Here is a 12,130-nt window from a genome sequence, read left to right on the forward strand (position 1 = left end):
TGTAAATAAAAAAATGAATTTTTTTGAAAATCTAGCCGTTAGTTTTGAAATCTTTAGGCCGTTACTATTTCGTTTTGTTATTTTTTTAAGAAAAAAATTCTTATTTAAATCACTACCATACCCCCATTCCACACCATTTCATCACTTTCACCATAATTTTATATTTTTCTCTCACAAATTTTATGCATTTCACACCATTTGATCACACTTTATTCAAATTTTATACTTCTATGGTTTTGATAATGTTGGTGAGTACTTTTATACCCGATTTATGATTGTTATCTTCTTGCTATACTTTTAAGATTTTTTTATCTCTATAATCTAAAGTTATATCTGGATGAACTATCCTAAACCTTTGGGAATATGTATTTTAAGGATGATGATGTACTTGTAAATATTAATTGTTTTGTTATTTGTGCATTTAAGAATCGCTTTGGCTCCACGAATGAGGTATTCATATATGAATTTGTTAATGTTTAAATATGCCCGTACGTTAGATCTCCTTCAAGCTGAAAGAAAACTGTATTCCCCTCTTTTTCAGCTTGGAGTATTTGAACTTTCACCAACCGAACTAAAATGTCCAATTCGTCATCGAATCCCAGGTGCCCATTACTTGATTCATGTGTACTTTTTTAGTTGTTCAATGGCTTGATAAGATTTTGATTATTTAGCCACTTATCTAAACACTTTCCTAATACAAATGAAGGAAAGGTGTCGCTCTGAATTGCAAAAGGGCTAGTAGCAAGTGTACTAAAGTTTGGTGTAGGGAAAATTTGGTTAGATCCAACTCAAAGAACCATGGCTAATTGAGGAAACTTTGACGTGTAAGAGATTATGAAGCATGTATACAAGTTTATTATCCAAATAAATAACATGCTTGCGGATTGAGTTTCAATAGACTTTGTTAACTCGAGTTGTGATCATGTAGTATAATAGAGGTCACTATCACATGTGTAACCTCTACATAATAACTTGATGATCTGATATGTTCATATATGAAATTGTGAATAGTACACTCCCACTTATATGCATTTTTCCACTTGAGCCGTGGATCACCCAAATGTCCATCTACAAACCATAGGGAAAACTTGATGCCTTAAAAGACGTTCGACGGATATTGCTATGGAAGAGTAGGATTTGACCAACCATGGGGACCTAGGTGACTGACTCTAGGTTTAATTTAGCCTTTAGGCATGCCGCAGATTATTTTGTATTCCATCTATGTAATAATTTGAAACTTGTTACCGTATTTTGGTTAAAAAAAAAATGTAGCTCATAATTGAAATTTTGGTTCTAGCACCCTCTAGTCCTACTCAATAAAATCTTATTTTGTTATGGGAAAAAAAAAGGCATGTCACAGATTACGACACCTGCCCATTAAAAATGTATGTACACCCATGAAATTTACTTGCACCGTTAGTCGCAAATGCATGTGTAAGTTATCAAGTAGTTCAATGACATGGACCCGTTAGTAGGTGATAGTTGTGCACTATCAAAGTATAGGTAATGACTTAACCCGACCCACGAATGAGTAAAACCTATGCTCCCCCCCCCCCCCCCCCCCCCCCCCGAATTACAGGTTTTTGAGAACTTCAAACATCATCACATGTGAATATCATTAATGGTTTGGAACACAGCGTGTCATCTGTATCCAAGGCAATGGACAAGAAGTTGAAGAGCAGATGGCAAAAAATAAAATAATCACCAACTGATGTCCCATGAGTAATAGGTTCACCAGATTGTGCAAATTGCTTTCCACTAGTTAAGTTCTTAGAGGATGGATGGACACCTATAGCATTCATCGAAACTTAATGCCAAACATCAAAGAAAACATGTGCGCAATCCGTCAACCATGCGGCTATTGTTGAAAAGGTATGTACAAGGTCGTGCCATAGGGAAATGCGGGCAGCTAAAAAGAAGAATATCTGAAGAACTGAAAGAAAAGAAAAAAAACTCCCTATGTTAGTGTTAGCTCAGAACCGTAAACCTGTTTGCACATGGAAATTGGACTTTTCTTTGAAATAGAAAGAGGCAGTTGATTCACTGGTTACTATTTAAGACCAGACAAAACTGTGACACCTCATGAGACAGTTCGACCATAACACATAGAAGCTATATAAAGGTTCTTTGCCCATTTTTCCTGCAATAGACAACAAAGTTCAGAAATCAAGACAAAAATCTGAACAAACATACATTAGACTGAGAGAATGTGAAACATAACCTTAACATGTGTGCTGGGGAAGGCTGAAGTCCTCAGAGTCTCCTGTGTCTCATCTGCAGGTTTTCTCCTCGGCACACTAAGAACAAAAGCAGATTGGTCCCATGTGGCTGCAGTAGCTGTTATCCTATATCCGGCATCCCATCTTCTATGAATACCTTCACTTGGATACAAAAAGTCTAGTTCCACTACCTGCAATCACATATTGCAAAGCCAGATTGTTATGGACAATCATGCATAGAAACACAGCTGGGATAGCTGGCAAAACAAACAAGTTTGTAGGGTTAAGTAACAGGTGCAAGAGTTTTTTATAAATAGTTACAAAAAAAATGTAAAAACAAACTGTAAAAAGGTTATAAACATATGATGAGTATACTTTGGAGAGTTCTAATCTTCAAACCTGTGGCTATGATATACTCTCTTTTTTTTTTGGAAGGTGAATTTCCCTGAAAACTTCGTGTCGCGATTCGACATTGGGAGGTCTAGCACACGTGGTCTTAACTGAGTCCGCGCTAGAGAGCTCCCTCGAAGTAGAAATGCCTATTTCAAATACCCAATGGGGGAAAACCCCCTACTAATCCGCCAGAAGTCACGATGATTAATAGGGGTAAACCCTGCACCCTCAGACTTGAACCTCCCTAGGTATACCCAAGCCAAGCCCTCATAAAAGGACTTCCTATGTCCTCCCCAAAGCTTGAACACAAGACTTCATGAATGGGGGGATGGCCTTTCAACCATTGAGCTAAAGCTCAAGGACGATATACATATACAACAGAATACGAACTGCACATAAACAGCTTTAAACAAGGGCGTAACAGTAAGCTTTTTTGTATCTTAAAGCGTACCTGTTCAGAAAATCCAGAGCCACGGGACATAACAATTGCCCATCTACTACCTGCAGTTGCCATAGAAGTGACATGGAACCCCTCTCTCCATTTCTTATTTATCCACTTGAACGGAAAAAATTCGCTGACTTTATATGACTGCTGAATGTAATGGGTACCTAAATTTAGCAAGGAACAAAATGACACTCAGGTTCAGAAGATATAATGGGCTGGTATATAATTCTGCATACCCATTGACATTACAACTAACGAGCTCCCATTGTTAGCGCCTGCTACTGAACTAATGTAATAATTCTTCTCCCACTGCTCCATAATCCAATCCTTTGGGGAAAAAAACAAACAAAACGAGTTTATAAATGTAAGATGATAATCTTCCGCAACACATTTCAGGAGTTCAAGATAGATTCTTCAGATAGACAAATAAGATCCAAGAGCAGGGAATGATTGGAAGACCTTGTTAAGAAACATAGGGGAGAGTTGGTAAATTTGAGAGCTGAATCCGGTGCCAGCATCCATGATAATAGCCCATAGGTTTGAGCAAGAAGCCACACTGCTGATTAATAGCCCATCTTCAATTCCTTTCTCGATATGTTGAGCAAGTCTAGAATCTGCCACATTATAGTGGTATCTACACCACCATACATATATTGTCAATGATCCACTCATTCTAGTCAGATTTTACGGTCTACATCTAGAAAAATGGGCACGTTGGGTTACATTTTTGGCAAAATGACGTTAGGTTCACCCGTCACCTTTTCTTTCCTTTTTTATAAAAAACAAATTATGATTAATTCAGCAAAGTTTTTTGTTTTAACCATTCAACCCTTAGGAGGAACAAAAAAAAATCCCAGGCTGTGGCCTATTAAATAAGAGAACAAATCAAAATACCACATCTGCTTCCAGTGAACAATCCAAGTGAGAACTAGATGTGTATGATATTAACAGTCACAGTACACTACCTCTGCTTCATTGGACGCCGAGCATTATATACACTTATCCATTGAGTTGCAGGCATTCCCAGGCGAATTTTCTTTGTCGGTTGTTCATCACCACCTTCCTCAAGCGTCAATCTTGCTCTCTTGTGTCCAACTTGATGCACAAGCTAACAGAATATACATACAAACATATCATAAAATATAGGTATATATCACAATTTTAATATTCTAAAAAATTACCTTCTGAGCACCATCAGTGTTGATTGGTCTAATATCTGGATTTGGACCAACTATACCATCAAAAAGTGAGATGTACTTTGCATAATCAGGCTCCTCGTCAAACTTCAAATTGACAACGTGTTCAACAAAATGCCGAAAAGGGGCTGGACAGAAGAGGCAAAGGGATTCAGGAGAAGTTGCCATCTTCTTCTTGCTTACAAGAAATCCTTTATTTTCACCCTAAATATATCAGAAAACTATGTAAGGAGAAGAAAACACCACCAAAGAACATAAGAAACTATTTATCAAGATAAGAGACTATGAATTTAAATAAGTTAATAAGAAACACTATAAAGTTGCACCTGGAATCCTTGCCATGGAAGACGTCCACGGAGAAGGAATATAAGTGTATAAGCAAGGGACTCCAAATCATCCCGTCGACTTCCAGTTCTTCCAAGATGAGCATGCACACTTGCATAGCGGACGGTTCCCCTTCATTATAAGAAATATCAATACATAAATGGATATTAAATATGAACAATTGTTTAGAGAAAAACAGCAGAAGAATAGTATACACTATCTACCTCTATAAAGTGATTGTTGGGATAATCTTGACGTGTCAACAAGTCAATGTGTCGGTTTTAATTAGATTGAGTCTAGTATTTTATTTCAGTATGTTATCATATAATTAGTAAGTTATTTAGTAAGGTTTTTATGCATGTTAATCTAGAAAGTGAGATTAGCTATGAACAGGTAAAAGGGAAACTAAAAGAAAGTGGTCATGGCAGTTTCCTACTATTAGGCTAGTTGGGTAGTTTTGCTTTTACATGTATGTGTAAGGCTATATATATGCCCCATGTTTTCATTTGTTATATGCAGAAAATTAGTTCGTATAACTTTTGTTCTCTTTTTTCTTTTACACATTTAATACTCATATATATATCTATATAATAGTGAGTGTGTGAGTGTAAATTAAAGGGGCCTGAACCTACAGTGATCTGACTGGATTTATGTTGGACCACTAAGTGGTCAAATGGGTAAAAAGCAATAAATTAACCATATAGTTAACAGATAAACTGATCGTCCAGAATTTATTTATTTATAAAGCACACTAGCTCCTAGATGATTTTATTTTTAAAAATAGACTAAACTCAGCTAATTTAACCTTTAAAACACAGATCACCCTGACTATTTAGACAAATTATACTATATTTTCAAACAATTAACACTTGGCCCACCAACAAAAAGCATACCAGTTCGCGTTATATCCACCTCACATGGCTCACACATTTTGACACATTTACATTAACCATTAGCAAAATACATCACACTGACTATCTAGACAAATTCTACTATATTTTCAAACAATTAGCACTTGGCCCACCACAGAAAACATACCAGTTTGACGTCATATCCACTGAACATGGCTCACATATATTATCAGTTACATTGAAGTTGTCACAACATACCTAAACACATCTGGTCGTTGGTCATATTCAACATGCAGTCCAGATGAAGTATCTCGCCACTTGGTAGCTGGCAGGTATTAAATGGTTCAGCTTTTCACTCTAGAGATTTCTGAAACAAGCTTATGCATAGAAAGATTAATAAAATTGATCTACGATATACCTAAACCAAGATCAACAAGAAACAGCTTCTTCTCATCTACTGATCCAGGGTGACCAAGCAAAAAATTCTCAGGTTTAACATCACCATGCACATACCTGTGAGTCATCCAAAAATTTTACACCATCTAGAGTTACTGACATGTACCTGATCAACTACACATATACTACACAAATTTCCCTTTTTACCAAAAATGGAGGATATGAGAAGTCGTAATTAAAAAAACAAATGAATCATATACCCTTGGGAGTGGATCTTCTCTAATATAGATATGGCTTCAATGGCAATACAAGCAACCATTTCAATTGACATCCTGAGCATAACAAGCGAAGAAGTAAAAGCTGCTGATAATTATTTCAATAACAAGCATATATTTAACTGCTAATATAAGCCACAATAAAATGGGACCTACGAGTGCGAGTTGTTACTCCAGACATCCCATAAGCTAGGTCCAAGCATATCCATGATCTTCAAAGATACCAATGTTAGCTAACTAGTATCCACATAAGACTTATATCTCAAAAAATGCCAATACAAAAATAAAGATGAGTAAGACGTACCATTATATAGTAATCACCCTGCCTTCCCTTATAATGAACACGAGGCACGCCATGGCTTCCACCAAGTGCACTATTAATTAATTGGAGGAGGAAAAATCATCATTATAGGCACTTAGAGCATATGAAATTTCACAACATACAAACGATAAAACGAAAACATGGGTTCACTTACTTATAGACTTGCCATTCATATGGTGGTCCGTAGTTACATCCTTTGCTGCTTTTGTGTTCAAACTTCAACGCAACCTATACATTTTCAATCATAAATGATACTTTAGAAACGACATTCATCAATGCCACTACAAAAATGACAACAAGCGATTATTAAAGCATGTGACTATGATCATACCTCAACTGCTCCAGGCCCAGTGAGTTCGTGCGGAAGTGGTGGATTGATATGACGGCCTACATATACTTGCCCAAATCCCCCCTTTCCGAGCTTCTTCTCAACCTTATACGACGGAGAACCACCAAACTGGACCTGTTGCAAGCAGAAAAACCAATATGATAGCTATCATTATCAATATATCATTATTATTAATCACATTACAGCAAAATCAAGAATTATGACCAGTTCAAATTCATAACTAATAACATCGACCCTGTGCAAGCGGTCTACAGTTCAACCCTCAATTCATTCTTCACTTGTAAAGGGGAGCAAAAAAGTTCTTTTCTTTATTAATAAAAACAACTAGAAACAACAAAAACCAACACTCGAGTGCTCGAAAAAACATGGACTTAAACACACTATGAAAAAAGATGACAAAATCCATTTAACCAGTACAAAAGTAAAATAACAATGATATAATAATATAAAAAAAAATTTATACATTTAGGATCCCGTTTCGTTCTAGAATTTATGGGAATCCGGTTAAATAAGATTTAGACTTTCTCATATTAACCTAACATAACAATGAAAGAAAATTCAAATTACATTCCACCAAATTCCCATATATTCTGGTAACCAAACGGCCCCCTAGTCTAATTCTAATTCTAATTCTGGGAATCAATATACAACTATAATAAATAAAGTAGAGCTACGACTGTCTACATCTTGATAGTTGATACCCGCTTTTGCCGGGGTTTGGTTATAGTTTAGTTATACATATAAAAATAAATATAGTGTGTGTATATATATATATAATATAAATATGTGAACAGAGAGATAGATATATACTGTATCGGGAAGTGGAGCAGTAGAGGGGTCATCATCTTCTGGTTCTTCAGTTGGTGGTTCTGGACCGCTATCCATATTCATCTTTTTTTTTTCTTTTTTTTTTTCAAACACTTTTCTTGTTTGTTAATCACTGAGGCCGTCTGTTGGTCAATAATTCTTTGATGATCAATCTCTTTTCCACATTATCTCTATATCATGTATCATAAATCTATATATATATATAATTTATAATTACAGGGGAAAAAAAGAATACTGCTTTGATCAAAATTAAAATCAAAAGTTTAAAATAAATTACAAGAAAAGGGAATTTATGCGTCAAGCAGAGTTGGAGATAGTGTAAATAAAACAAAAAAATATATGTATATAATGAATGAATGATGAATGTTGTTAGTATTATGGGATGTTGCGTTGGTTTCTAAAATTCTAATTTTCCGTTATATTGTTGTGTTTTTCTTTTTGTGTTGTGGCGGTGATTTATATTTTACTCTCTTATATTTTTTTTTTCAAGAATTTTCCAGAACACATTACTGGGATTGTGATTTGTGATACTGAATGGCGTATTTGGACTATGTTTTTCTTTTTTCTTAACCTTTTCAAAATTTGCCTTTAGCCCATTTTACTAACCTAATCTTTGATAATTCACGATAGTCGATTTTTTTTTTTTACCAAGCAAATTAATACGCCTATTATATTTACGAGCATGGTACCCGCAATGCGGCGACGGTAACGGAGAAGACGGTCTAAAGTGCTTAAGATATGACTATATGATTTAATGTGTTATATGTGTCAGGCTTTGGTGCCTTAATGATTAATGTGCTAAAGTGCTTAAGATATGTTTTATATGCCTTTTGATGTACTTAAAGTGTTTAATCTGTTGTAAGTATTCCCAATAGGTGTTTTGAGCTAAATATGAGCCATAAGGAAGCCTAAGGACTAGTTTTGACATAGATGGAAACTAAAAAATGGGATTAGGATCTTGGAGCAAGTCATTAGCTTCTAATTAATCATATTATCCTTTTCTCTTTGAGACCTAACCATTCCCCATTGCCATAATCAATTCCTTGTTCGATTTCATCTTCGTTTGGTTGATTCGAAAGTGTTTTGATCAAGTTTTTACATTCTCTTTATAATCTTCAGGTATCCCAAGTATAATAACATTGATTTCATGTTCTTTCAATCCCTTGATTCGATTCATAACTAATCTAGGTCTTTAGAGGGTTGATTGGAGTCAAAACCGTGAGTTTTAATCGATTCGGTAACCTAAAACGATTGTTGTTGTGTTGCAAATCAATTGGATGTTAAGGGTTGTTTTCATGACAACATTAGAGTCTTAAAATGATGGATTTTGAGGGTTAAAAGTCGTTCATAAGGTTTGGGGTCGTTTGAGGTGTGTTTGGTTAAGTTTTGGAGGTTAAACAATGAGGTTTGTGCAGAATCGGGGCTAAATGCGGCGCAGCTACTAAGCTTCTACGCAACTAGAAAACAGTGACATATAGCTGCGACGGAACTTGGTAGTTGCGACGCAATAGCGACGGAATTTTTCAATGGCCATAACTTTTGAACCGTAACTCCGTTTTTAACAAATAAGTTATCCACAGAATCGTAAGAAAGTCTACTTTCTAATGGTTATGTTTTTAAAAGATGATTGTGATGTCAAGTTTCCAGAAAGGTTAACTTAGTGAGTGAATGTCGAGTTTCGTCGAGTTATGTAAGCTTTAAAGTATTAATCGAATGTCCGATGCATCAAGCCTTGTCATGGGTCATGTTTATAGATACTTAGGCTTGATTCATGAACAAAAGTAAGTAGGTACTTGTTTAGCTTATTATGACGTTTAATGATTATAGGTAGTCAGGAATACTTACAAAGCTCGGTAACTTTAGTTTCGTTTGCGTACGCTTCTACGAGGTAAGATACACTACTTTGACACGCTGAGGGTTCAACAAAAGCATGGTTTTCTTATAATAACTTCCCCAATGATATCTTGATTGCTTATGGGTATTCGGGGTTACATGAGAGGTGTTATAGGCTAGGTAAATGACCATTGAGACCTGAAATACAGTCCCAATGATATGTGATGTGATGTTATCTTATGAAATGATATGTACTGTCTTATGATGTAATGAATTATGACACTTGTTGATGATTATTGAAATGTGTATGATTGTATGGCTTGTTCATCTAGTTCACTAGACTCTTTAAGGTGCCATGTCACGTACACGTTTAAGGGCCCAAACATTAATGTGAATTGATGTGATGTGATTTATGTTAATGCTCGATCTATTTTACAGAGATGAAAGTGTTAAGCTTAACCCGTACATGCCTTTACCAGGGTTGTGCATTTGAAGTGGTTGCTTGGGTGGCTCCTTGCAACGAGGTACAACGTGGAGAGTAATATGGAAGGTTTTACCAGCCCCACTTGTCTTGTACATACGGATTACTCAGGGATTGGCTTGTCATTCCTTAACGACATTGATGGACTGTAAGGTTAATCCATCTAGTCGGGTGTGACTTATGTAAAACTTAAAAGATGTTTAGATGTGATATGTGAAGATGCTAAATATGATTAGGCACCTTTAGGATGATCTATCCTATATGAAAGATGATTAATGCAAAGATGTGACGTTATGTGATGATATGTGCCTTAATTATGTAATACGACGCTTATATAAAGTTAAAATTGAACAAATGCTTTCTAAACCTTGTGTACTCTTACTTAGCTAATTCGTTAGCTAACACTTGTTTTCTTGAAATGTGTTGCCCCCTCAGGTTTAGCAAGCTTTGAGTATTGATGAATAAAGAGCGAGGCATGGGTAGATTGCTTGAAGATGAACATAGTTTACCCACAGTGGCTGCTCCTTCTAGACCTTTGAATTTATGTTATGATGTTTATGAATTATATTGACTTGTGATCGGTTGTTTTATGTTGGGCAACCGATGGATTTCCATTTAGACTTGTTTCAATGATATGGCTAGTAACACCGTTTGATGAATAAACCAAACTGAATTTATTGGTTTGGACTTTTAAACGTTTATTCCGCTTTCTTTGACACCGTAAGGTGAAAATTTTTGGAAATCCTTGTTTTTAAATGATGGGTGTTACAATGTAACTATTTTTAAAAATGAATGGTGTGATAATTTTTATAAAAAAATATAAGTATAAGTAGATATCCTCAGTAATAGTATAATTATATTTAAATCTTGTATTAAATATGCACAAAATTATTAACATTTTCAAAATAAAATAAGTTATTAAATAAGTATAAATAAATAACCTCTATAAATTCAAAATTTTAATATACATGAAACATATTTTTGGCTCATGTTTACTAGCTTCATTTATTTGGGAATATGTATCATGATGGTGTATAATATTTTTTTTTTATTCTTATCTTTCAGATATTTACTCACTTTAGAACAATAGTTAAAAATGTCATTTAAAATGGAAAGAAATGGTTTACTTAATTATAACTACATCAATTTGGTGCTTATGGGGGAATAGTGATTACGTCTCTTCAATTCAAAAAGTTTGTATATAAGATTTAATTTAATATGTGTTGATAAAATTTTGGGTTTTTAAATTTAATTAACTAATTTGGCTTAAAATTAATTATTAAAAGCTAGGGACCAAAACGGAAAGTGGTGGTTCACGATATGGACAATTTTTATAATTAACTTTAAGTTAATATATGAGATTACCCATTACGTGCCAAACACGTGACTTTCTTTTTAACGGACGTTTATGGTTAGGACCAAAAGTGTTGACGGAGGAAAGTTTTTTAGACTAAAACTGTAATTTATTAAACTTAGGAACGAAAGTTGCTAGTACGATTTTTGTAATTAACTCTTATTTCTATTTATTACTTTCCTCTTATTGTGTATTGGTGATGGACTCTTTAGCGTGGACCCGATTAATAAAACATAGTCTGTACCCCTCGTTGTGATATTCGATCCGCATCTATAAAGGAAAAAAAAAACTAAAATTGACAGGCCGGTAGCAATATTCATTTTTTTGAAATTTAAAATTTAAGATCATAACTCAAATCCCTACATGAAAGCTAATCATATATGTAGTGCCGGTTCAAGCATTTTGATGACCTTAAACAAGATCAAATTTGGGGCCTAGTTTCCTAACATACGAAGTAAAGTGTCGGTGTGCATGTGCCGCTGTCGTTGGTAGTTAACCGTGGTGACGCTACAACGCCAATGATTCTGATTTACAGAAACAATCAAACAGAATTTTTGAGCATATGAATTAAGAAGTTGAGAGCATCAATGTATGATTTTTGGAGAATAGAAACTATATGGTATAAATTTACCTATATTTATAGCCAAATATTCAATCATAATAAGGGTTGTAGCCTTTTCAACTTTACTGTAATTATGAGTCTTGAATGATGTCATCATAATCGACGGAGCAGGCTCTTCAATTTTCAATAAGATGAAGACTTTGAGAAAAGAAGTTGCGTTTAATCTTTTTGCGTTCCTTTTTTATTTAGAGATTTCTTTTTTTTTTTTAGCTTGGCCGTTGCTTGATAGATTACAAAACATG

The 12,130-nt window shown here is 34.8% G+C and overlaps 1 protein-coding gene across 2 annotated transcripts; it reads right to left on the bottom strand.

The window, feature by feature from the left end:
- Nucleotides 1-1,671: 1,671 nt before the first annotated feature.
- Nucleotides 1,672-8,011, bottom strand: LOC122578807 (casein kinase 1-like protein HD16). Of its 2 annotated transcripts, none has more exons than XM_043750851.1 (17): nucleotides 7,876-8,011; nucleotides 7,581-7,788; nucleotides 6,753-6,884; nucleotides 6,576-6,649; nucleotides 6,404-6,473; nucleotides 6,256-6,311; nucleotides 6,085-6,156; nucleotides 5,847-5,941; nucleotides 5,687-5,753; nucleotides 4,580-4,709; nucleotides 4,239-4,457; nucleotides 4,023-4,165; nucleotides 3,517-3,691; nucleotides 3,294-3,384; nucleotides 3,064-3,221; nucleotides 2,222-2,410; nucleotides 1,672-2,140 (listed from the first exon to the last, which is right to left on the bottom strand). In XM_043750851.1, exons 2-17 carry the CDS (start codon nucleotides 7,659-7,661, stop codon nucleotides 2,081-2,083), a joined length of 1,812 nt encoding a protein of 603 aa, XP_043606786.1. In that variant the 5' UTR covers nucleotides 7,662-7,788; nucleotides 7,876-8,011; the 3' UTR covers nucleotides 1,672-2,080. The 2 variants fall into 2 exon arrangements, with proteins under 2 accessions (XP_043606786.1, XP_043606787.1); XM_043750852.1 differs by lacking the exon at nucleotides 7,876-8,011 and having other exon boundaries at nucleotides 1,672-1,933; nucleotides 2,080-2,140; nucleotides 7,581-7,853.
- Nucleotides 8,012-12,130: the final 4,119 nt, after the last annotated feature.

The sequence above is a fragment of the Erigeron canadensis genome, chromosome 8, assembly GCF_010389155.1.
Source record: "Erigeron canadensis isolate Cc75 chromosome 8, C_canadensis_v1, whole genome shotgun sequence".
NCBI lineage: Eukaryota > Viridiplantae > Streptophyta > Magnoliopsida > Asterales > Asteraceae > Erigeron > Erigeron canadensis.